The sequence below is a fragment of the Falco naumanni genome, chromosome 12 (genome assembly GCF_017639655.2).
Source record: "Falco naumanni isolate bFalNau1 chromosome 12, bFalNau1.pat, whole genome shotgun sequence".
Taxonomy (NCBI): domain Eukaryota; kingdom Metazoa; phylum Chordata; class Aves; order Falconiformes; family Falconidae; genus Falco; species Falco naumanni.
In genome coordinates this window covers 12,826,497-12,853,130 of record NC_054065.1, presented here as the reverse complement: position 1 = coordinate 12,853,130, position 26,634 = coordinate 12,826,497, and the positions used below count along the sequence as shown (strand labels likewise).

Below are 26,634 nucleotides of genomic sequence, written 5' to 3'. Positions count from 1 at the left end.
TGACAAGGCACTGGCAGGGCTGGGACCATCACCGCGCTCCTTGGCATCAGAGGCTGGGAAGGAACGCAGGAGTCCTGCCCCCTCATTCCTGCCCATCAGACCACCCTCTTCTCACTGCACGGGGAACTCGGGCTCAGCTCCACGCAAGTATTTCGGCGCCTACCTCCCATTCATCTCAACGGGCTTTAGGTACCTAGATGCTTTTGGAGGCTCTGAGCCCAAATCCAGGAGTCCAACTGGCAGGTTGCTGGCGCCCCGTAGCCTCCAGAGGCAATGCTGGAGGGTCTGCTACACAATGGAAGAAAACCAGGATGCAAGGCAGAAGGAGAAGGCAAAGGAAATCAAGGTCAGAATTAAATTCTTTAATACAAAAAAAGTTTGTTTGTCGTCGTCGTCGTTGTTTTTTAAGATATATCTGTAATTTCTTTGTTTAAAAATAAATATGTACTAAGGAATATCTTGAAAAAATTCACTAGACACAATATGTAGTGTTAATATCTTTTTTCCCCGCAATTATTACAGATAAACAGTAGCACCAATAAATAAAATGATAACAAATATTAAAATTAAAAAGGAGAGAGATTCAAGATGTAGAATTTTCTATTTTTCTTGTTTCTTCTTTTTACATATATAAAAAAATCGTAGCGTCTATTTAATCCGAATCACACATATACATAAACATATATATATATACAAACACATAGCCAAATATATATATAGTATGTAGATGTATATCTAACCCTTGTCTCAATAGGAATGTGTAGGGGTAGGTGTTAGAGAAATTAATTAAATAACTGCCCATAACATGCTACTGACTCTGCCAACAATTGGGGAGAGATGGAACGGGACAACAGGAAGGTTAAATTTATACACAACCAGTACAAATAAAAAAAAAAAAAAAAAAAAAAAAAAAAAAAAAAGGAGGTACGGCTTATAAATAGTTGAAATTAAATATTAACAAAGAATACTGAAAAATCCCTACTCTTTAATTAAATTATCTGTTTAATTTCTAATTTAAAAAGGGATATTAAATAAGTATATAAAACACTTTCTCTTCCCTCCCCCCGATCGGAAGCCTCTGTCTTGCGCACGATGCAGCATGAGTATTATACGTTGCAGATGCAAGCACCCACCCGCGTGTTTTTTCTCCTTCTGAAAGCCATCAGTCGGATGGGGAGTACCTAGTGGTTAGTAGTCACTTGCTGTGAGTCTGTTTTTAGACTGTCTTGTCTTTTTGGAAGTTTTCCGTGTTGTACATTATCAAGCGTTGAAAATTCAATTGCAGATGATGTTTGGCAGCATTCTGACACAGACCGAGTACCTTTTTGATTATTATTATTATTATTAATAATTTTAATCACAGAACTAGATTATATATATCCACATAGATGTACAAACACGCTTTCTGGGGGGTGTGTGTGCGCGCATGTGTAAGGTGGGTTTCACATACACCACAGCGTATATTGCAGATACACACATAGCCAAGATTCTCAGACATGGCTTAGGGATTCCGGCTGCCTTCACATTTGACTTCCCAGCCCAAGATGTGGAAAAGGGGCCTGATATTTACAGTACATCGTTAAAAAAAATATCTTGACGTTCTTAAAGGTCATTCACACTGGGCACACAAACTGAAGGCAGCAGAAGTTGCTTTCTTTATCCCCCCTCCAATCTTGGCATACATATATATTATTTTTTTATATATATATATGTATAAAAATAAATATATATATATAAAAAAGAGAGAAAAACACAAACATACATACACACAGACACAAATGCACACATTCACATACACACACACACCCCCCTACTGTGTATATACTTTTGATTAATATCCCTTTCCAGAAATGTTCCGTAAGCATCTTGGATGCTCTTGAGTGGCAGCTCTGTGCATGAAGAAAGCAGACAGTGCTGAACAACTGTGTGGCTATGCACCGGTCCCCATTCTTGCTTCAGCACACTGTAGGCCTTGTGTCCTTTTGCAGCCACCAAGGGCAGGAAATCTAGACTCCTGTGATACTTCCTTGAATGGAAAGTTAGCGCGCATCAGCTGCCCACCATCCTTAAGAGAAGCCAGCATGTCTCTCTGGCAAAAGTTTCTATAGCAAATAAAGTCAACGCAAAATGTACACTGACATCCCATGTCCCAGCAAGGCAGGCAGGTTATGAGACGAGTAAGGGCGAAGGTTGGGGGGAAGAGAGGGGAGGAGGAATCCTTGATCACGGAGACGGCCATTTCCTTGGCCTTTGACCCATTGCACCCTAGGATGCCGCTCTTTGGAACTCCCTGCCCGTCCTCTCCATCACCTCTCCTCCCTTGTCCCAGGCAAGGAGAAGGTGGTTTGTGGTACAGCACACTCTACAGAGAAACAGCGGAGGCCACACACGTCAGTTAGAGTTAAGAAGTTTACACCTAGCGCTTCTACTCAAGTCCAGTCTTAGCTTGTTTCTTATGCCCCAAGTAGCCCGCTTGTGTCCACAGCAGTCGAGTATTATCCAGTGAAGACACCAATAACATTAGCAATGTTAAAAAAAATAATCAGTATATATATATATATTTTATATATATATGTGTGTGTGTGTGGTTAAGATATACATATATGTATATATAGATGTGGTTAAAATATATATACATATATATATATGTATATGCATGTATACACACATATATATGTATGCATGGGAAACCCCATCAAATACACCCCTATAGTCTTCCTGGCTCTGTTATTTAGCAGCATGAAAAGAAAAATAAAATAAAACAGTTCAAAACCCAAAGGTGAATTCTGTGCGGCGGGTGCCTTGGGGAATGTTCCTTCCGGAGTCCATCGTCCATACTGAAAGTGCTGTGCTCTACCGATCCTTCATTTTTAGGGTTCATTTGGATTAGTGTTTTGTTTTGTTTTTTTCTGTCTAGGCGAGAAATCAGGCTCCAGAAACAGGGCTGTTCCCCCTTCTTTTCCGCTGCTCACCGTCTCGGTTTTTCACATCTGTCAGAGAGGAGAGGGGAGGAAAAAAAGAGAGGAAGGGTCAATGTTTGTGATGGGGGTGCAAGTAGGAGAGGAAAGGGAAGGAAGGGAGGTGGCTAATGTGTTTAAGAGCACATGGTGTTAAGACATGGCATGATGTCACTGGTGGGGTGAAGCGCTGTGCAGATGGGGCAGAACAGCTGAGAATCTTGACCCATGCACAGGTCAATGAATTCTATTCCCCCAGGCTCATCTGGACGTGGTGGGTGAGGGATACCGGTACAGGGGTAAATTTAGGAGCAGAATCAGAGGCCTTCTCACAGGTGAACTGTCTTGTTTGCACCCTCTCACACCGTGCACACATAGATACACACAAACACAGAAAAAAAAAGCTAAGCAATGCATGCAGAAAGACACACTCCCTCAGTTCTCCACCTAGCCTGCTGTTTGGGTTGGAAGCAATGCAGACAACAAGGCCTCATGCAGGCAAGAATGTGGAAAGAAAGTGCCTCTCATTCCACTAGCTGTCATGAGCAGGGGTTAGTACCAGAGAACAGCAGCAGCAGCCTGAAGAAGCAGCAGGAGAAATGAGAAATTACTCTTCCCCGTAGGGCCCAATTCTAACTCTACAAGAAAGAGCATGAGGAACTTCAGCTTAACCAGCTTTTTATCTGGAAACAGATAAGCTACCCGCTTCTATGACACCTTCCTATCTTTCTGGCCAACACACCAGCCCTGGAAACCTCCCTTAGTGCCAATTATCCCAATACAGACAGGGACTAGTAAGAGTAAGCAGTAACCCCCTTCTGCCATCATGACTTCTTTAGGGTATCCTTTGTTTTTTCTTTGTATTTGTTGCTATTTCTCACCCTTCAAACTCGGCAGGGTAATTTCCAGTTACTCTGGGGTCTGGGAACAGGAGCAGAGGGAAAACGCCAAAGTTAGGTCTCGTCTCATGCCTCAGGGGTTATGATCACTGGGGAGAAGTTTAACTCCAGAAGCTGCTCTATTCTGGCCCCTCCATCAGTTACTTTTCCACTGAAATTACAGCATCCAAGAAAATTCTCCTGTAAACAGAGCAGTTTCCACCACGCTGGCAGTGCCAATGCCTCTCTGGTTTGGGCACAACACATTTTCAGACCCAGAGGAGGCACTTGCTACTTGTAGCAGCCTTAGCAGCAGCAGATTCCAGGTAGGCAGAGTCAAATGGATGTCTCCTCTTTCAGGGTGTAGCCACAGAGGACCCTGGATCTCTCCCCCATCCAGCCACTGCCACTGCAATACTCTTTTGACAGGAGGAATTTGCCTAGATCTCTGTGAAAGGGACTGAAGCTCAGAGTCACAGTCAAGGGCTCATTAGCAACCCCATTTCCACATCTCTCTCTGGATAGGTAGGATGATCCCACACCAGAGACACACGCATAGCTGGTGCAAGTCAAAAGACCCCACTGAGTTCACCAAAGTGCTCAGATGAGAACCAGGAATCGGTTTCTGCACATGTCTATGCCACAGATGGTGCGTGACAGGTAACACTCAGATGACACATGCACAGCATGGATCTCTGAACAAACGCTAACCACACAGTGTCTTTGCGTCTCCCACCTCACACCTGAAATACAGACTGCTGCCTGCCTTCACCCGGAGACAGACTCAATCCTGTTGTATCCCACACCACAGGCCTGAGAGCAGGCCCTCAAACCACAACTCTGGACAAGACATGGACAGGGAACTGTGAGTACACTGCAAGAGGACAGGGTGCTCGCCCTGGCTTTTAGAAGAACGAAGAGGCAAAGGATAACGTGGGGACAGCCTTGAGGGAAGCTCCTGGCCCGGCTTTCCTCACTCCGCACACAGCAGAGTGTCCAGAAGCTACATAAAACAGGCTTAGAAGACAGGGGTGGTCAAATTGTAGTCAGCTAAGGATTTGTCTTTGTCCAACAGTACGCTCAAAGTTGCATACAGATAGTGTACAGAGGGCTACAGACCCTCCCCCTGGCTACCTTAGCAACATGAACTCCGTTATCTTGTTCTACGGGAAAGGATAGCTTAGATACAAATGCCCTGCTCTGGGAGCCGTCCCCGTCCAAGTTCTGACAGCACATCTGAAATGCACAGCCACCCTCTGACACAGGGAAACTCTGCCCTCATGTCAATTAGCCCCTCTGGCCCACGTAGGACAGGGAAAAGAAGTAATCATATAGCACTGGTGCCAGAAGTCAGCAGGAAGCAAGCTCCCCCCTCTTTCTCTTTATCTCTCTTTCTCTTTGTGTGTTTCTCTTTCATCCTTCAGGACACAAACCTGCAAGTGCGCTCGTTTAACTCAAGCTGCCTCGACTTGCAACGTGAGTCTGTGAATTTGCAGGAACATTTACAGGTCTGGGGATCTTGTACAAACAAGTGCTTTCTCCTCTCTGAGCAAGGCTCACAGTGACTGCAAAAAGGCAAAAGGAAAGATGTCTAAGCTACAGCGCTTCAGCAGAAAGAAAATACACATGCAACACCCTAAACATCAAAGCAATCCCCTTGCCCCCTCCCACAGCCCCCATGCTGCCCACTGGAGCGTCGCAGGCTGATGGATTTTCCAGCAGCACCCCGGCAGCCCCAGGACAGCACCCCCTTGCATTAGCGTAAAGAGAAAGAAAACAGGCTCTCTGCACAGTATTCACAAATGCTGCATTGGATCCATTGGCACAGGCCAGAGGGAGGAAGAAGGGAAAAGCACGGATGGGAAGGTGAGAGGTCCCAGCCAGCTATTGACAAATCGATGAAAGGAGTTCTCTGAAGTGGGCTATTCGAGTAGAAAGAGGCCAGCAGCTAAATGAGTTAGATGCACAGGGTCTCTCCTCCCCTGGAAAGCAGCTGGGCTCCAGCATCACATGCTTACCCCTGCAGCCAGCACTGCCCTCCTTTCTGTAAGCCCCATCCCAACCTTGCCATCTAGGAATCTCCTATGGAAGGGCCATGGATTTACAATGCAGGATTCTGTGAACCACTGTGAGAGCAGACCGAAAGAGACAGCAAGAGGAACAGGGAGAGAGAAGCCACCAAAATCCAGCAGAAAGAGAAGGGGGAAAAAAAAGCACACCCTCCCCAGTTCCCCAGCACCCCCTCTCCAGCCTCCCGCCATCCCACCTCTCCTCTCCGCCTGTGACTCCACCAGACACACACGCACACGCGCGCACGCACGCACACACACACATGCATGGCAGATGCCAGCCTGCCTGTCACCAGTCATCGTAGCAAGTGAGGGCACGAGACAAGTGGGGGAAAGCAGATGACAGAATTGCAACCGGAAGGCGTGGAAAAGAGGTGCAGGGCGCTCGCCCACCCACCCACGTTCTTGTGCCTTGGGAAAAAATGGTTGCCACTGATGATTAGAGAGCCAAGCAAGCTAAAGCCACCTTCCTTGAGATACCCTTAGTGCTAGAGCGGTGCCACCACCAGTGCTGCCCCTGCAGGGTCTGCAGCCCACCAGTGACTGGGAGGGGAGGGTGAGATTTGAGTGAGCAGCAAGCAGGCGGATTGGTTTGGGGAGAGGGAGGGAAGAGAGTCTACAAGCAGAGGACACAAACGTACAAGCTGGGTGGTTTGTACCGGCCTTTCTTGCGCTTTCTCTTTTGACCCTTCCCCTTTCCTCGCTTTGATTTTCTGGAAGAAAAACAAAAAAAAACAGAGAAGGAGAGAGAGAGAGAAGGAAAGAAAGGGAGAGAGAGAGAAAACGGAAGAAAACGCAAGGAAGAAGAGGGGGAAAAATACAGCCATGTGCCTTGCTGGGAGGGGGGAAGCACATGAGGCAGGACTGGACGGCAAGTCCCAGGGCCGAAGCACAGATCTCCACCTCACACACACATTCACCGGCCCTCCTGCGCTCCTGCCAGCTCCGCAACCAGCCTGCCCACAGCCAAGCCAGCGCCGCAGACTCAGCAGAGACCACCTCCAGCAGGGCTGCTGCCAGCAGAGGTGGATCTGCTGGAGCCTCAGAGGGGCACCTGCCCCCTCACGAGAGGAGCAAGTGGGAAAGGGACAGGGGACGAGGAGGAAGGAACAGAAAGCTTTGTGAAAGCATCACGCAACCACAGTGAGCGCAGACAACCGTTCTAGGCAACAAGCACGGGCGCACAGTGACTGACAAGAGGCGACCTGAGCAGAGGGGCTCTCCCCAGGGAAAAGGAAACCGCTCTGACCTGATGCCCTGCCCAGCACCACCAGGCCTAGGAGGGAACAGCCAAGCTCCAACAGCTCTGCTGCAGGGCTAGCGGTAATCCTGCCTTGAGATGGGAGCAAAGGGGGCCTGGCCTCAGCACCCCACAGACAGGGGGAATGACCTGGTCTACACAGCAGTGCTGCGTGCAAGCGGGCCACCTAGCCCGAAGGCTCTGCTCACCCACTCCCACCTCCTGCCTGTGGTTCAGAGGACTCCAGGAGACCTTGCTGGATGTCTGCTAACATCCCCTCTGGCAGTCTCCATCCTGAGTGCCGAAGGCAAAAGAGGGACACCTGACCTAGTGATGGCACCCAGGAGATAACCAGAAAGCAGCTTTCAGATCTTCCCTCTTTTCCCTCCCTCCCCTCACCTTCACCACGGATCTGCCAGGCAGACAAGCGGACGGAGCCAAGGCACTGACTCCATTCTGAAAAATTCACCAGTTTCTCCTGACTCTTTGGGCAGAAGCTGAGACAGACAGGGGCTAGGATGTGCAGGCCTGGACACCAACAGTGGATCCCTACAGGCCAGTGAGAGCACAGGGAGGGAGGGAGGGAGGATGGAGCCTGTGCTGCTCCTGGAGCCACGTTCGCACAGGACCAAAGGAGAGACATGCAAGGAGAAGGCCCTAGGCAAAGCACCAGGGCTCGTCAGGCAAGTGTGCCCCGGCACTGTGGCAGCTCAGCAAAGGCTCCCTCATTCCCTGGCGCAGCCCACCTCGGGAGGGAGCTGTTGGGGATATGTGGGGGGCGGAAGGGAAAGCACCACAGCTGTTTCTTAGGCCCTGTTCAAGCCGTCTCACTGGAATGAGTGTCAGAGCATCAGCTCGCTCCCAGCCTCTGCCCTACATGTCAGGAGTCACGGGGATGCGGTGAGGGGAGGAAAATCGACCTGAAGGGAGGAGAGGGGCACCAATATAACAGGACTTTCAATCCAGCACAAATCAAAGCACACCAAGCTCTCCCATCCCTTCCCTTCCTTCCCCAGGCAGTGCAGAACCAGCAAAGAGCAGGCAAGGTGCTGTTAGAAAAGGAAAGGGAATGCAACACAGTCTGGGCTGGCTGCTTCACCCACACCCCATCCTCACCAGAGCTCACACAGACCCAGCTCTCACACACCTTCAAACCACAGAGCCACGCTGACCGACCGTCCCCAACACAGCCCTGCACAGAGAGGAGTGTTTGCTGCACACAGCCCGGTGCAGCTAGGAGCAGATTTCCAGGGGGAGGAGGAGAGGCTGGAAGGCAGCTAGAAATATACAGCCACTGGGAGAGGGGTGAAAGAAGTTCTCTCACACTCCTTCTTGCTCCCTCTGTCTCCATTTCAGCCTCATCTCCCAGTATTGACCCCCTTCCTCTCGTAACTCCACACCTCTAAACGCAAAGTTGCTATCCCAGCCATGCACCATCCAGATAACCCTCTTTCCCAGAGAGGTCACTCTTTTCAATCTTGTTCCACATTTTGTGATCGTCCCTGCAACTACTGCAGGACGAGAGCTTATTTCTCTTGTTTCCACAACCTTTTTACTTTGAGGAGGAAGGAAAAGGAAGATTGTGCCTTAACCTCCTTCAGGTCACCACAGCAAATCCATCAGATTGATGAAAAAAAATCTCATGAAAGCCTCCACCAAGACCCAACTAGGACATCCACCTCCCTTTACACCCTCCCAGGCTCCCACCCAACAAAACCAGCACCACATCCTGCATGGCATCACTCCTGCCTCCACCAGGCCTCTACTGCCACCTCTCCCTGTTGCCAGCAGAGTTCCTACCCAAGCTGCTGTGAAAGAAGCCAGCAAGTACTCATTCAAGCAGCAAGAAAAAAATTAATAATAAAGAAAGGCAGCGATTTGCAGTAACCAGAAACACCCCAGGAAGAGGGAAGGGAAAATGGGGGCTGCACCTTGAATCCATTCTGGTAGGACACAGACGACGGCACTTCCCTGACTCAGGATAAAGCATTAGGAATGATTGCCGTGGCCATGGGTCATGCAAGCTCCAGGTCTGGGGTATGAAGGAAGGACCGTCAGATCTGGGTTTCTGTGCCCACCTGGAATGGATTCAGAGTGTCGCCCCATGCACTACCATATGCCATTTCCAAAAACACCTTCTCAAAGTGAGCATCTCCAACCAAAGAAAAGGGTAACGGGCAGTGGGGAGAGGAAATGCCAACCAACCACCAAAAGAGAAAGGAGGAAAGGCTTGTCACTTACTTTTCTTGTTTGTTTTTGACATCTTTCTTTGGTCTGGGGGGAAGAGAGAACAAAGACCTCATTAGAAGGGAGCTTACCACATATGCTTCCAGTATTATCCCCAGTTCCCACCAGGTCCAGGGAAGGACACGTACAGCTGGCATTGCAGGATGCCTATGGCACAGGTTAAGTGGTCCTTCTCAAAGTGTTTGCCCTCCTGTTGCACCTCGCTGGCAGCCAGTGCCAAAAGACTCAAGGCTGCAAGCTTGCATTGTCCACTAGAGATGGAGGAGGCTTGCCAGCAAATGACTTCTTTTCCCAGGCTCAGCCATCCCACTGCAAACCAGCTGAGGAGACTGCAGAAGCCTCTGGACAACAGTCCCAACCCAATGGCAGAAAAAGGAAAGGCTCAGAATAAGTTTATTGCAAAAGGAACCAATGCTGCTCCATTCTCACCTGCAGTCACATTTACTGTGCTGTAAGAAGCTCATGTGCGCTATGTGCTGACTCTGATGGGGTTTAATTCTCATGATCTGGAATGAAAGAAACAGAGAGGGTCACTGCCCATTCACTCTTTATATTCACAGCTCCACATCAGCCCGCTGCGCAGCGAAGCATTTGCACCCCAGGTGCTCCTGGGAAAAGCATGGCAGAGAGAAAAGCTGGCTCTGAGACCCCGTTCTCCCAGTCAGAGAAGGTCTTTGATCACAAGAAAGCAGCAACACCAGACTCGTGCCAAAGCTCTGTTTGCTCATGCGTGCAAGGTGCCAGCACTGGTGGACTGCCTTGGAGACAGGCACGGCAGAGGACATAACACCATAGCAAGGTTCTTACTGAGCCATCCCTGGATGATGCTAGAGAGACAGTACCGGAGCATCCAGCCTGCTCTCACATAGAAGCATGCTTCAGTCTAATGGAAAGGCCCAAAGCAAAAGTTTCATATCCGACTCAGTTTCCCTAAGCCAGCATTCCTTCCCAGCTGACACTTCACTTTCTCAGTGACTTGACACACAAAGTAAACCTGGTGATCTGTGCTTAAAACAGCCCTGCAGAGCCAGACATCATCCATCCCCCTGTCCCACGTGCCTCCAGGGAAGTTGTACTGGAAGCTAAGCATGTATTGTCACATTCTCTCAACCCAGAACCTGGCTGGACCACTAGCTCTAGCATTTGCACCAGAGATCTGCTCAAGCGCCTCTGACCCTTTACAGGCATGCAGGCATACCAGCCAAAAACTGTAATTCAGCAAAGAATAGTAGGAAGAAAACCATCCCTATCTACACCATGCTAGCATGCTCTGGCCCAGGCTGGAACCTGCAAGTAGAAAAGCAGCATGGGGAACTACAGAAGGGTACAGACAGGTTCTCTGCCAGTGTTCAAACACAGCTCAAATGACAAGTAAAGAGAGCTTGCTGGTTAATCACTTAGCCCTGAATGTCTCTCATACATATCAAAAAGTGATGGCAGTATTTACAGTAGCCATTCAAGGGGCTGAAGGACAAAAGGAGGTGAGGTTAAGGGTAATAGGCACCAGCACCACTAAGGTCACAAGCTGGGATCCAGACTGGCAGACACGGGCAGTGGCAAAGGTCTCTAAAGCAGAGTTTGCATCTTCCCCCATGTGCCCAGCCTTTGCTATCGTGGCCATCTCTGTCTCTTCCAAGGAAAGAATTCAGCAGCCTCCAAATAAAGGAGGAAGATGCCCAGAGGCAAGAAGGCTTTTCCACTTGACACTGCAGCAGTGTGTTTCTTAGAGCCCCTTCCCACCCCTGCTGTGCCAGTGTAGCTAATGACCCAAATCCCCTGCTCTGTTGGTAAAGGCTGACCTCACATGCCCTCCAGGAGAGAGTACTGACAGGCTTTCCCCTTTTGCACTACTCAGCTGGCTTCAGAGCAACAGCTGTGTGGACCAAATGCAGAGTTACAGTGGAGCAAGGGCCCAATGAGTATTTTCTGTAAGGCCTCATAGATAACAGCTTCTTTTCATTCTCTAAGCATGAAGTGCTCCTTTGCATGCTCCTAGCTACTGTATTTGGGCATTAGCAAAGTCAAGAGCCAAAACCAGATTCTCCTCTTGGCCTTGAACAGCCATGGGCAACTCATCTTTTAACCCGGCATGATGTAATGCTGGGCAAAAGGGTCAGTAGAGAGCTGAGCCCTCCTGATCCAACAATTTCCATTTCCCTGGAGTAGGCTGCCCTTCATCTGAATTAGCTCAGAGATGGGACTTGGGGTGGCTGTGATAGCTGACTTGCTTCCTTCCACCCAAGCATGCCGGCTTGCAAGCTGGGCCCTCACCTCCATCGTGACGTTGTACACATCCACAGGGACACATTCTAGGCCCTCATCGCCGCAGCAACCGGCACATCTCATCAGAGGCACACAGGATGGTTTGAATATGTACTCCACCTCATCAGGGTACTCCTGGAAAATGTCCACCAGGGTCTCAATTGTCCTGCAGAAGCTGCGCTCGTAGACTTCCAGGAATTTGATAACTAAAAGGAGGAATGGAGGGAATAAGTTAATGCAAACTTAGCTCAGGAATTTCTAGTGCTTTGCCCCTTAAATCAAGCCAGACAGTTGCAACACATCTACCCTATGCTCTTCACTAGCAGTCTTGCAAGCTTAAGTCCTTCGTCTCTGCCCTATACACACACACACAAATCAAGAGGGGAAGAGAAAGAGACAGTCTCTTCCTACCACTGCTTCAGGGTATATAAACAAGGTAAACAAGAGAGCCTCTCTATTTGCCACCCTGGCACCATGATGCATCCCACAGGTGCCTTCTCCCCAAACCCCTTCCCCGCTATACCCCATACTCTCAGATATGCTGTCACTAAGCATACTAGCTCAGCCAAAAAGCACCTGAAGCTGCTGCAGATGATCTGTGCTCTGGATCAAGGCCCGTCACCGGTTTGTCTTTTACTCCCTTTCAAAAGAGCCAGTGGATGCCCCAGTGGGTTTTAGAAGGCAAGGGGATAAGCCAGAAGCATCCTTTCTACAGACCTCAGCACAGAGACACTTCCAAGAACAAGCAGTGGGTTCTGAACCAAGCATCCACATATCTTCACTCTTAGCGACAGCTACCTCTTCTGCCCATGCGGAACATCCACGTCAACAGGCCACCTCAGAACCACAACAGCACGTGCTAGAAGTCACAGCCTCCACGTCTCCACACCGACCACTTTCCCAGACCAAGGAATCAAGCCACCCACTGAAAGTTTCAAAGCAAACCCAACGCACCCCCAGAATTAACTAGACCGTATACCTGGCTGCTAAACCACAACGAGGCAGTGTGGGAGGGGGAACAGGGCGGATCTGCCATTATCCCCTGCCGTCCCTACAAATGGAGCAAACACTGCTTGCGACCTGCGCTGATTTCACAAGCCTTTCTCAACATTTCCCAGTCTCTTGCCAAAGCTTCATTTTGCTCTTGGTCAAGGGTTGGAGAGATTTAAAGAGTTGAGAGATAGGACAGATAAGTACACATGCACAAAACCCAGCTGCTAGTACAGTTCTGCAAACAACGAGTACCTGGAGCCCTCCAGGCCTCCTAGCTCTACCAGCACACAGGCAAAGGAGGATGTCTCAAGTGGAGCAGAGGATAAGAGCACACACAAAGAGAGAGTACCTGCCCCATGCTGTTATGCACTATAATGATCCACCTGTAGAGTATGCAGAGTCCTACAGCGCCAAGGTTGATAACTGAGTGATAAGAGCAAACTGCTTGCATCATGGAAAAAAATGGTCTCCGGTAAGCGTTTCTAAAGTGCCCTGAACTTGTGACAAACTGGCATAAAGGTTACTTTGCCACAAAAATGCAAAAGCTGCAGGGCTTGGAGCTCACAGCCCGCAGTTAATTGTTGAAAGTTAATTCTAGGTCATGCAGAGCTGACAGTGCCACAGAGCTGAGAGCGGGTACAAGAGGGGAGGAGCTTCCGTCCAGGGAGTTTGAAGTGTCAGAGAGCGTGAGCAGCTATTAAAAGAGAAAGTGGCTTGTGAAAGGGAAATGTAGCCTGGCAGGCATGGACTGCTTGTTGGTATTCCTCATCTAGAAGACAGCATGTTTCTGTTCCTTGTCCTTTCCTTTCCTCTTCCTTCCTCCCCTAGCTGCAGTATGGCTCCTGGCTGTTCTCCTATCTTGTCTGCAGCTACCTCCTTCTCCCCGTTCCCCTTTGGAGTGACCTTAGTCACTGCCTGTGTTCCAACAAGTTGAACAATTTAGTATGTGGGAAATTCTGCAGGCACAATGACAGTTGCTGAACTGCACTGTTGATTATTCATGCTGTGCCAGCAGAAAGGATCTGGAAACTCTGGCAGTAAAGACACGGTTCTGGATAAAAATGCCTACAGACCTACGTCAAGCGGAGGGAGGGAAGGAAAGAGAGAGGGAAGGCGGCAGTTACCTGTGCAGATCAAATGCTGTAGTCTGGGGCATAAAGGAGGCAGAAATCAAAACAGAGTAGAAAACTGAAGTGAAACCGATTCACATCTGCCACGCTTTCTAAATGTTTGCACTGTGCAAGCAGCTGGATTACACCAGAGAATCCGGACCACAGGCTGGCCACAGAACAGCATACTGAACTTCTTTTGCAGAGCCTTTACTTTCACAGCTGCACCCTGACGACTGACTATACTTGAGATCTGGGAGATTTGACAGGACCAAATCCTTCCCATAAAGAATATGGGAGTTTTTAGCTCTACTTTAACTTATGATGATTTTCCAAAGTCTGAATCAGCCTCTGAAAAGGAAATGTGGAATCTTTCTCCAGCTGCCAGTCAAAAGATTCTGCCATGAAAGGTACTTTGCCTTGATTTTTCAGGACACAGAGCATACACACAGAGACTGCAATGCTCCATAGTTCATTTGCAGTTAGCACCCAAACCGGAGCACATGACTGAGGTACAGTCATCCTCACAGCAAAGCCCTGCCTCTGCTACCGTACCTACACTCACTCCTATGTACTGGGAGTCATATTCCACACTTTGCCGGGCTGATTCAGTCTGTGCTTCCTTTCCATTGGTTGTGTCAGGGACAGAAGAAGGTCTGTCTTTCATGGGTAAGCATAGGAAGGTCACTGAAGGACTAACACCACTTGGCCTGCTCCCTTCCTGCAATCTGGGCTTCAACCCACGTTAAAAGTTAATCCTGCATTTAACCCACACCCCTACCCTGCAAAACATCTCCAGATTTGAGTCAGAGGTTCTTCTTTGTGAATGAAGGGGAGGAAGTAAGGTTAAAACTCAGTCAGGGCCCACATTAACTCTTCAGGGTAGTTACAGCCACAGCAGGCAGGACTGAGTCCAAATTTGGAGCAGTTGAGTGGGAACATGCTAGACTAGAAAAGGAGCAAGTCTATGATCATTCTGCCTCCCTCCCCATCAATGGCTTAGCAGCAATACAGACACACTGTTCTTTTAAAAATAAAAAATGCAGCCACAAGTGCTGGTGGTTTCCTTTATTTATACCAGAAAATCTTTTCTCGTGGAACAAACAAAGAGTGTTTGTCTGACTCCTCTACAACTTCCTGTGCCACGAAACATGTGGAAGGCTCTCTTGAGCACAAAAGGGTAGGGGCTGAAGCTAAAATTAGTCTCCAAGCAGAGTAAGTCCATCCCAAATAATAACCTGTCACAGCTCAACATCTCAGAGCAAGCATAAAATAGCCAAAGACACAAAATCACCTTTTACCTCAACCTCAACAGCTTCAGTGGAAGGAACTACAGGACTGTCCTTGTGGAACAGAGGCATATCATCATCTCCTCTTCACAGAGGAGAAACTGAGGTACTGAGAGAGAACCTCCAAGGTCATACAGCAGGACAGAAGTAGAGCCAGGAAGGTAATGCCAAGAGTCCTGATTTCTAGCTCACAGATGTATCTGCATCACAGAATCAGAAATAGCACCAAGGCAATAGCACTGAAGTCTCACCACTCATATTGCCAGACCAACCTCTCCTGCGATCCTATCAGTCTTCTTGTAACCAGGAATTAAATTCTGTTTGATTCCTGCCCTCCCCAGAGAAAGCAGTCACACAACAAATGGCACAGACGAGGACTCTAGCTCTTTCCTACCAACAGCAGAGGACTGGTTACCAAAATAAGCTGCACTGCAGGCTCCATCTTGATCCCGCTGGAGTCACTGAACCTTCTTCTGTTGACTTCAGCAGGAGCAAGGCTCAAGTGCAACAGGCGGCAGCCCACCATCAAATCAGGTATTCTGCCCACGCAAAATGGACACCTATCCCAAACACAGCCTGCCACAAACCTCTGGCAACACACATGCAGTCTGTGACACCAGTAAAGTTACATAAATTGAAATCGAGCGTGACAAAAAAAAAAAAAAAAAGCCCATCTGGGCCCACACTGTTAGAGCCCTCTGCTGACCTCCAGCTGGAATAACGCTGGAGGTCACAACCCACAGGGACCCTGCAAGACCTCCATCAGACCCTGCCATGGAGCCTGTGGTCTTGCTCTGCTGTGAAGGTATGGGGAAAAGGCGATCAGGATGGTCTTAAAGCAGCTGATGATAACCTCAGCTTGAAGACTCCCAAGTCCACAATCCTTTTATCCCACTTCTGAACCAAGGACTGAAGACAGAAAGCCAATCTCCTGCAACTCACAGGGCTCCACTGGACGAGCACTTGCAGCAAGCGTGTCTGACTAACTTGGGGGCTGACTGCTCTTCTGGTCTACGGGTACTTGCAAAAACTAACGAGGCAGAGGACACTGCCACAGCCTGGCCTCTGGGCAGCCAAAGAGACACAAAATCACAAGGGCTGCAGAGGCACCACCTCGTTTCCTCACTGAGGAATGGTCCCATTCACACTGGATAAGTAAAACCTACTGGATCACGTTGCTGTCCCTTGAAGCCGCTAAGCCTGCCCAAACCAGAGCAAAAGGGTGTATTTCTTGAGCCCAGCACTTAGCAATAACCTGACTGGGGGGGTTACCTGGGACTTTCGGGAGGCACAACTCCAGGAGATCACCCTGGGCTGCCCTTTCCTCCCCCTCTCCCCGCTGAGACCCACTGCCCAGCCGCCTGGGGATTGTTGGGGTGCTGCTTCGGCCTTTGTTCGTGGATCAGCCCTGGCCACCCAGCCGGGCACCACCAGCGCTGCTGGGGAAGATGACAAATCCTTTCCTACAGCACTGTGGCGAATCCCTAGCAAACTGTTCACCACTACCCAGCTCTTTGTGTGTGCGCGTGCGTGTGTGTGTATATATATATATATATATTAAAAAATGAGCATGTGTATGTGCACAAGCGCACGCACGCAGTTTTCCTCAGAGTTGTGGGAAGCCAGCGGTGGGCTGGGCCGGCCCTGCTGCACGCCCCGGCCCTGCTGCACGCCCCGGCCCCACGGCCGCCCCACGGCCGCCCCACGGCCGCCCCGGGTACGCGGGGGGGCGCAGGGGGCGGCGCACGGGGTTAATGGCGGCGGCACCTCCCGCCGGCAGCCCCCGGCTCCCGCCGCCGCCGCTCCCCGGGAGGTGGCGGTGTTGGCCGCCGGCGGCTCCCGGGGCCCGGGCCTCCTTCCCCCGTAGCCCCCGGCCGCCCCCGCCCGCCGGGAAGCCGCCCAGCGCTTACCTTCATTGGGTTTCCGCTCCCCATCCCCCAGGGCAGGAGCCGCCTTCGACAACTGCAAAGATAACAGAGAATCGGTCACCACACGGAGCCGTTACTCGGGCCCGGGGCGCGGGAGGACTCCCGGGCCCGCCGCCGGCGCCCCGCCGGGCAGGGGGCGGGGGGAGGCCGCGGCCGGCCGGGCGCCCCCGAGGCGGGGGCCGTGCCCCCAGCAGCCCCGGCGGGCACAGAGGGACCTTTTGTCTTTGCCCGTCCCCGGGGAGCCGAGCGGGGCGCGGGCGGCCGGGCCGGGCCGGGGCAGGGGCAGGTGGGAGGGAGGCGGCCGGGCCCGAGGGAGGCCCCGGCGGGAGAAACGCGTCCCTCGGGAGGGGCTTCCAGTGATCGCGGCCGAAAACCTGAGAGCAAATCCGGGCCCGGGGCAGAAAAACACCGGGGTGCCCTCCCGCCGCTGGCGGGACCGGCGGGCCTGGCACCGCTCTCCTCCGCCCCCCGTGAGGTGAATCCGGCCCGGGAGGGCAGAGGGGGGAGAAGGGCGGCCAGGCGCCAAAGGGCATCGCTCCCCTCTCAATGTCACAGGCGTCTGTTCCCAAGTGGTGGTGGCCACCGAGGTGTTGGTATCTGGCCGGGTGTCAGAGCGATTAACTGTGACAGCACCGCTTTGGCGATGGTCACCGCCATCCCACCCACGTTCCCCCTCTCCCTGCACCGGAGACGAGAGGGGGAGACGCACCCTTGCCCCACAGTCCCCTGCCTGGCCCAGCGGCAGCGGGGCTCCCGTCCCTGCGCTCCCCACGCTTCCCCTGGGCAAAATCCAAGGCCCCAAGCTCTGTCCTCACTCCCGTTGCCTTTTGGGATGAGGGGCATTTCCACACCGCTGACGCTGGCAGGAGTGGCGACAGGTAGCCCACCTCCAGACCGGGATGGAGACGCATTACACTGCTTTACTAAGGAAGTCTTTTTAATTCCAGGTGAAACAAAAACTCCACTCTTCCTGCTCTGCGTGAGGGTTTTAGCTCTGACGTAACTTTCCAGCCAAGTCAGGTTTCCCCCTGCTGTTCTGTTCTGAACCAAAACCAAAAAATGCCCAGCTTGATTCACTTCCCCGAGGTATGTTGCCACCTGTGTGACGCCATCCGCCCCAGAACATGCCGTCTTTCAGCAAAGGCCCCAAAAGAGCGTGGTGATACATATAAAACACCGCTTCATCAGCAATCTGCTGCATTTAGGCTTAGAAAAAGGCCCTCTGATCCTGCGGCCAGAGACAACTGAATCGAGCAGGCAAAGTCCACCCCAAGCTCACAACGGGAATCTGCTACTGACAGTCTTCTAGGTAGCCCCATGCACGGGGCAGCACCACCACTGAAGCAGCCCAAAGCATCAGCTTTTAAAAGGAGGCAGCAAGAGAGCCAGCGAAGCCCTAGAAGCCCCTCTCCCAGCCGCTCCTTTGTGTCTGTGCACAGTTCCCTTTGTCTGAGGTCCCTCTGACCGAACTCCTTGCTTCTCATTTCAACCAAAGTCTTTCTGTACCTGGGCATAACTCACCGGCCCAGACCTGAGCCACCCCATGGATCTGTTTCTTCCCTGGGGAGGAGAGGGCTGTGAGCCCAAGCTCAGTGCTGTGACAACAGTTTAAAAAGCTGGTTCCTAGAAACAGTTTCATTCCTGAAGTGTGAAGGTCACTGCAACAGCACAAACAAAATGGAGGCAAGCGGGGGTTGCAGTGGCCTTCCGAAGCCACTCGGCGCCTGACAACCTACGGGTCAAATGAAAACCGCATCAAGGGCAGAAAAGCCTCAGTCTGTGTCATAGCACAGGAAAAGGATCACGAGCCAAGTCAGTTTATCCAATTCACAACGCCCCCAAGACCTTTCACAGAGGGATTTTTGGTTCGCACGCAGCATGACCATGATGGCCATGGCAAAATTAGCTCGGAGACACCTTGAGGGTCATTCTACCCATTCTCCATGCGAGGTTGCCCAGCCAACTGCCAATCCCACCACCTCCTCACACGCAAGCACACACGGTGCACAGGTGACGGAAAGCAGAAGCCACATACTGTCACTGCTCCCCTGCACCTGACCAGCACCTCTCTCTGCCCCTGATGTACTGGAGCAGGAGCCAGAACACTCTCCCGGCAATCACCTAGACCTGGGTTGCGATCCCACCCCAAGGACCAGAAACAAGATCCGTACACGACGTCTGCACAGAGCTTCTAAGCACTCCCAGGGGAGCTCTCAGCAGAAACCTGAAAGGTTTCCCAGAACTATCAGTAACACCCTCCCTGCTCACTCTACCAAGAAACTTTTCTGCCCTTTCAGCAGTGCCTTTCACCTGTGACTTAGTGCCCTCAAAGCCCATCCGCTAGAACAGCAGGTGAGGCTGAGGCTTGTGCCTCACTTTAAACCGGTCCGCTACATATCAGACAGGGCAATGGGGAACCAAAAGCATTCCAAGGGACAAGCAGGCCCAGCGTGCCCTTCGGTGGGAGCCTGAAGGTCACACTCTCCTCTGCTGGCTTTTGGCATTACCCAACAGCTCTGTAACACAATTTCCTTCCAACAGATTTTCAGCGTTTCACAGAGGTGTGGAAGCAACCCTTGTGCTCAAGAGTGGGATAAATGACCCCAGGAATGGGGCTGACCAAGGGGAAGCTCCTTTCTGTGCCCTTTGCAGGTCACAGCAAATGCACATCCCGCAGTGGAGTAAAACCCTCCCTAACGAATAAACCCACTTCACACCATCCGTGTGCCTGCACCCTCCCTTGTCCCCTTTCTCCCCCAGTCCTTGTCTGAAGCAAGTTATTCTCTGAAGGGAGAGAAAAGGTTAATCAAGTCATTCCTCTCTAACCATCACTCCCCTGACTACCACCACCAGAACTCTTTCTCTCCCTTCCCCTCCCCCTAATCTGTGCAGCCTCATTAAAAGAGCTTTGTAACTGTTTAGGACTGGAACAAACAATCCATCCACTTTGAGAGGGACTCTGGGACCAGAGTTAAGACACTTTTCGTCTTAGGCGCTAGAAATTCTCAGCGGTTTCTACTTAAGCAGGGGGGACACGGGACTCACTGCACTCCTTCTCCATTGTACATGCAGACAGAGGTCAGTAATACTGCAAGCTGCCAGCACAGCCGAGGCACCTCTGACACAGAGCAGGACGGACAGGAGAGCGGATTTGGGGTTGCTCACGAATCAGCAAACCCCTCTGAGATGTCAGCACGGGCTTCCCTCTCCCCTTCTCCCAGAGGAACACTCCTCGCAGCCTGTCCTGGGAGCAAGGCCTGGAGCAGCCCTGGGGAAGGTGACCCGCTGTGTCCTGGCTGCCTGTGGGCTGGGGAAACAGGTTCTGGTGGCTCCCCGTCGTGGCCTGGCGCAGAGGCACACCAAAGGCAGGGAGCCTGGTGGGTGTGCGATCATTAGCAGTCTAGTCACAGGCTTGCTCTCCCTCCCTCGGTGTCTGATCGATGCCTGTTCCCTATGGCAATACAGCTGGCGTATCCAGGTCCCTCCACAGTTCAGGGCAGGAAGCGAAGAGTTCCGAGACCCTCATCAGGGGTAACCTGCCACCCGGCTGCCGCCAAGACCCGCAGACAAAGGAAGATGAGGAACGACAGACCGTCCCCCATTCTTTAGGAAAAGAGGGACTGGAAGGGGACAACAACACAACCTCCCTGACCCCATGGGGAGCAAGGACTGCGCACCGCAGCTCAGCGTAGGCAAACAGCTGGGAGGGCGGCACTGCAAACCACCTTTTCCTCCCTCTCCTGCACAGGAAGGCTATCGCCACCAATGGAGGCAGACACCTGTGGCATCAGAACAGCCCATCCCCAACCATGACATAATTTCCCACTGTCCCAGCCTTGCTGCAGGAGCTACTGTAACAATTTCCTCAGTAAGGAGCTATCCCCCTGCCACCTTCACCAGAGGAGCACCATGATTCCTGTGTCCCTCTTCTTTCTCCTTCAGGAAAGCTCCCTGACACACGCTGGGACCACACTCTCCCAGCTCAGCCTCTGCCTGAGCTTTTATTTAATGCTCTCCAATGTGCCTGGCTAGCCAGATAGGTTTTATTCAGCACGACAGCCAGATTAACAGTACAGATAAATATTATCATCAAAGCACAAAACCCTAGTCCCAGCGTGAAGAGTCATGCCTTCTGCCATGCCCAGAGTCATCGTCAAGCTGCCTACGTGAGATCTGCTGGTATTTCTAACGTTCCCATCACCGTGGTGCCTGGGTGATCAACGGACAAATAAGGACAGAACCAAAGGGCAGACCTCACCATCGATCCGCCTGAGCACTTATATGGCCCGCATCACCCGGCTATCTGAACATCTCACAGTCTCTCACGTACCTATCCCCACAACATTTCCCCCCACCACGACCGACACCCCCTAATTCTTCCCTAGTTTTTTCCCCATGATTATCCTCTTTCCTTTCCCATCGGCATCATCCTCCTGCCTGGGAGAAAAGGCAGCATGAGGCTTTTACATGACTCCTGAGGGCCGACAGACCTGGACTCTACCTGATCAGCCGTTTCCTTCTCTGGGGAAGAGGAAGGGGAGGGGAGAAGGAGCAAGGGGAGGGTTAAAGGGTATTATCACTAGACACCCATACAGAGTTGTCTAACCTATAGCCGCGGAACAGACACTACTGTACGAGTTCACTGAGGAGCCAGGGGGCAAAGAACCCCCCGTTTTAGGTGATGGTGGAAAAACTCTTGGGAGGGCGGAAAGGATTGTTCCCCGAGCTGAGGCTGGCAGGCAAGAGCTGCGCTGTGCCACACGCCAGGGAGAGGTGCACCTCCGCTCCCATCGAGTACAGCCCAACGTGCGGCTGTCACTGGAGAAAGTAGAGATATAACAGGCTAGAAACAAAGCGCGTAGTGCTTGCATGACTTCAGTTACAGCTGAAATGGCTCCTAATTGGGGAGTTACCTTCCAGCATCGGTGCTGAACAAACAATGTGAATAACTGATTAGTTTGCAAGCAACGTTTATTTTCACGATTGCAGATCATCTGGCCCACATTCTCTCCAAGTGCCAAGGAGAAATGGCAGGAGAGAACTAACCTGTTATAGCCTTTAAAACGTAATCCATGCCCGCCTAGCACACAGCCACTTTCATGTGGGCACTCTGTCTAAACCCCTTAATATCTCTTGGCAACACAGCCCTCTTGACTCTTTAGAAAACAGATTTATGGGACAGGTTTGTACAGAAAGCTGCCTTTCTTTTTCCTTAAAAAAAGAGAGAAAGAGAGAAAGAAAGAAAAGAAAGAAAAGGAGGGAGAGTGGGTTTCTAATCCCTCAGGAATGACAATGAGGCAAAAGTAAAAGTGACTGAGGAGGAAGAGAAGAGAAAAATGCGCGGGTTTGTAATCTCGGTGCAGGAGACACGCATTTTGATTAATTTTTTTTTCATTCTGGAAGAAATTCAGAATCCATTTTGTCCTCTTTGATCTCTATTTGTTTTTCCGGCTAGGTATTTTGAACTCCACTCGGCGGCACGAACCCGAGCTGGGACCCAAGGCAAATACCGCCGAAACACCCTTTTGCAATGTCAGGAGACCCGAGGACGGGAAAGCGAGGCTGATGCAAGAAGCCAGCGCGCTGCCTCCCTGCCCCGCGCCGCGCAGCGCCCCGGCCCCGCCGGCACCCCCGGCCCCGCCGCCCCGGGAGCCCCGCGCCGGGGGCGCGGAATGCGCGCTCCCTCCGCACGGGCTGCCGGCTGCCCCGGGGGCCCGCGAAGCGCCGGGCAGCGCTCGCCCCCCCGCCGCAGCGCTGCACGCACGCACACACACACACGTGTGCGCTGCAGGCACCCACCCGCACCCGGTGCCAGCGGCGCGGCGGCACCACACCGAGCAGGTGAGAAGAAAAGGGGGGGGGGGGGGGGGGGGGGGGGTGTCGAGAAAAAAAAAAACACAAGGGGGGGAAAAGTCTTTTCCGCGCCCACCCCCCCACCCCCCCCGAGGCCACAAAAGCCCCCGTCCCGCCGCCGTCCCCGTCCCCGGCGCTTACCTCCGCGCTCTGCAGATAGAGCAGCGCCGCCAGCCCCCAGTGGATCCAAGTGAGCAGAAAGTTCATGGTTGCCAGCGCACGCCGCGGAGCGGGGCCCGCCGCGCTCCGCCTCGCCGCCGCCGCCGCCCCGCCGCCCCGCCGCGCTCTCGCCCGCGCCTCCTCCGTGCCCGCCGCCGCCGCCTCCTGGGGTACCGCCGGCCGGGCGCTGCGAGGGGCTCCGGGGGAAGGAGGGTTCCTCTTCGGGGTCTCCGGTTTCACCCCTCCATAAGCCCGGCTCTCCGCCGGCCCCTGCTGCTGCTTTCGGTGGGCGCTCCGCCGGGCCGAGCGCAGGCTCCGCGGCCGCCCCGCCGCCGCCCGGCCCCCGCCGCCGGGCAGTCCGAGCTCCACAGCGGCGCCCGTGCGCGGCCGCTCTCCCCGCGCCGGGGCAGGCACGCACCCGCGCCGCGCTCGGTTTCGCGCACTCACGCCAAAGTTTGCGCGGAAAGTTTCAATGCATCTCTTTTCTGCTGCCCCTCTTCGCGGCGGCTGCCTCCGGCGGCTCCCCGAGCCGGGGTCGCCTCCCCGGGGGGAAGGGGCTGATCCTGCCGCCGCTCGGCCCGACCCCTCTCCGCAAGTCGGGGTGATGGTGGCGGAGGGGACGAACAGAGCGCGTTCCTCCTGCCCTCTCTGCCTGTCTCTCTCTGCCTCTCTCTGTCCACCGCTTTAATAAAAAAAAAAAAAAATCAGAATAGTAATATAAAAGGAAAAAAAGGAAAAAAAAAAAAGAAAAAATCCAAACTGGCTAGAGAGGGAGGGAACTGGGGCGGGGGGAGGCTCTGCAGAAAAGGGAGGAAAAAAAAATCCCAGCGGATCAAAGTGTAGGTGGGGAAAAATAAATTACGAGAGGATAAAGCAAGGCGGCAAGCCAACAGCAGGTCCCGGTGCCCGGGGAGGGCTGCTCCCGCGGCGCGCTGTCCCCCGCCGGCGCGGCGTGCGCTCCTCGCCCCGGCGCACCGGCAGCCGCGCTCCGCGCACTCCAGCGGCGGCTCCGCGCAGCGCCCGCTCCCCGCGCAGCGCCCGCCCCACCGCCCGCTCGCCGGCGCTCTGCAACTGCTCGGCGCGGCCGCGGGGAGACACGCTCCGGAGAAGTCCCACCCTCCGCGGCGTTTTCTCCTCCCTCCTCCCCTCCCATCCTTTCCGCGCTGGCGAAAAGGCCACGGAGGTAAAGGGGTGCGCGCCCCCTCCGCCGCTCCCCGCCACCCCACGCGGGACCGCGGCCCCACGCCGCCCGCACGTCTCGCCCCCCGCCCGCCCGGCCTTCCCCCCGCCGCCCCACGGGCCGCGCTGCCTCCACCCTTTCTGCCCCGCCGATGGATGCACGTTCGGGTCAAAATTCACCTTGCCCGTGGGAATTGCTCCAAAGTCCAACGGAGCCATTTGGGGGGAGGGGGCAGCAGGGGACAAATTGTGGTCACAGACATCATCCGTCCCCCCCGAGGCCCTCGCTTTTCAGATACAGTGATTTCTTAGCACCTACGTGCTAAAGGGGGGTGGGGGGTGGGGTGTCATCCTCAGTTGGGCTTCACCTCTCTTTATGCAGCACCAGCCCCCCGCCTGCACTGCCCGAGCCGTGCCCCATGCGCCATGGGTGTCGGGCTGAAGGGGTGCAGGTTTTGCCATCAAACCCCACCCTGCTTTCTGGGAAGGTATTTGAAGGGCAAAAAGGCAGCTTTGTCTCACTGGGGTTACCGCAGACATTCCCCAACTGAGCTCCTTCTTTGCTCCTGTCACACACAAAATTTCCTCATACGGGATATATAGTAACAATATGCCTGTGTCAACATATATAAATCTCTCTCCTGCCACCGTCCTCCAAGGACCTCGGGTGGCGGACAGAGTGGAAGTCCAGACTGGCAGATTCCTGGGGCTCACCGTGGGCTGGAGGAAGGAGAAGGGGAAAAAGACACCGAAGAAAGAAAAGGCCATATTATCATTTGAAAGCAGGTATTCCAGTGCTGTGCCACGGACTCCTACTGACACAGGCGAAGCGTTGGCTCTATAGAGGCACCTGCTGGCTGAGGGAAACACACGAAATGACAAAAAAAAAATAAAATATATCTTTGCTTTCGGTAGATCTTAGACCTCTTCTTCCCTTTGTTTATTTTTTAAAGGTTTTGTGTCAGCCGTTAGTGCAGGATGCGGGGATGTCACCCGGGTCACACCGATCCCGAGGAAGGCTGGGAGATGAGTGACGGGTCTGTCTGAGCAAGGAGCGACTCCAGCTCCCATCCAGCGCCTCCTCTGCCTAAGGCAGCGGGGTCATGCCCCGCACCCCTGGTGCCCCCGGCCTTCCTTCTGGGCGAGGGGAGAAATCCAGCCTAGCTGAAAACTGAAAGAGAATATAATCCCTTTCCCCTCAGGGATCACGTTTCTACAGCGGAGTGGTGGGTGTTGTTCAAACATTGCAAAAGAATCCCTTTTTCTTTCCTTTCTCTATTTTATTTTATTTTTTAACTGATTGTTGCAGAGGGCTTCTGAGGAAACAAATATCCATCCAAATAGCTGGAGTTTCCCGTATTCGGAATGCAATTGCCAAAAACGTCCTTTGAGAGATAGGGAGAGTTCAAGCCCCTCCCTGGGATAAAGAGGGAATATTTCACTAACTGAAGGTAAAGGCAAATGAAAGTTCCCGGAGGCAGGAACCGCTTCCGACTCTGTCACAGCTCACAGTGAGCAGCTCCCTCCTTGTGCCAGGCCTCAGCACTTCAGATCAGCAGCAAGCAGGTAACTCCGTCAGTACTTTTTTCTCTTCATTTGGTAGAAAGTCCTAGGTGCCTTTTCCCCTCTCACTAGGTGAGCGCTTTATGAATGAAGGCAGCTCTACTGCAAGTAACTTGCAATTTTAACCCTCCCCTGTATGGACAATATCCCTTTGGCTGCTGCACCACCACAAGTCCCACACAGAAGTCTCACAGAAAAGATTAAACCCACGAGTGGCAAGGGGTAGCGTTATCCCCTTAAAGCTACAATGTACTGTAAATAATGTACAGAACCCAGCTTCTAAAATTACCACTACGGGATTGCTCATCTCGTCTTACGTTTCATGTGGATCCTGTGATCTTCCCACCTGCCAACATCCTGTTACCAGGAAAGCGGTGTATGTGAAGTTTGTGCAAATGGTCATGTACTTGCTTGAATTCTGGCACCAGCAAGGACATTCATGTGCCTCCCATGTTAACGTTACACCGTAATAAATACTGACATTGCTATAGAATCCACAGCGTTCGTGCTAGGCACCGCTCACCAAAAAAAGCAAATCAATGTGTTACCCAGCTACGCTTCTTTATTAGCCTTGTTATCTTTCCCATGTCGATGGCTCCAGAGACAGAAAGAAAGACGGCATCAACAGGCAGGATTTTAAATACGGAATACCTAAAAGCACAAGCTCCATGTTCAGGCACTTAAGGGAAGACGCGTGATTTGCAAAGAGGCTGGGTGATGACTTATTTGGAGCTGTGAGACGATGAGAACTTTTAAGAGCCTGACCATAATTTAGGACTTCATCTTGCAGATTGAATTCAGTGGAAGCTTTGGCATTGACTTCAAAGGGCACAAGCCCTATTTAGGGGCTCAAAATACAAAATTAGGAGCCTAAATTTAGGCATCCATTTTTTAATACCTTGACCCAT

General features: G+C 52.3%; 1 protein-coding gene across 7 annotated transcripts; it reads right to left on the bottom strand.

Annotated features, from left to right (window-relative positions):
• Positions 1-341: 341 nt before the first annotated feature.
• Positions 342-23,700, bottom strand: VEGFA (vascular endothelial growth factor A). Of its 7 annotated transcripts, XM_040611521.1 has the most exons (9): positions 22,967-23,666; positions 16,955-17,006; positions 11,663-11,859; positions 9,821-9,897; positions 9,386-9,418; positions 9,076-9,222; positions 6,546-6,617; positions 5,269-5,400; positions 342-2,990 (listed from the first exon to the last, which is right to left on the bottom strand). In XM_040611521.1, exons 1-9 carry the CDS (start codon positions 23,030-23,032, stop codon positions 2,969-2,971), a joined length of 798 nt encoding a protein of 265 aa, XP_040467455.1. In that variant the 5' UTR covers positions 23,033-23,666; the 3' UTR covers positions 342-2,968. The 7 variants fall into 7 exon arrangements, 6 of the variants coding, with proteins under 6 accessions (XP_040467455.1, XP_040467457.1, XP_040467456.1 ...); XM_040611523.1 differs by lacking the exon at positions 9,076-9,222 and having other exon boundaries at positions 22,967-23,700; XM_040611522.1 differs by lacking the exon at positions 5,269-5,400.
• Positions 23,701-26,634: the final 2,934 nt, after the last annotated feature.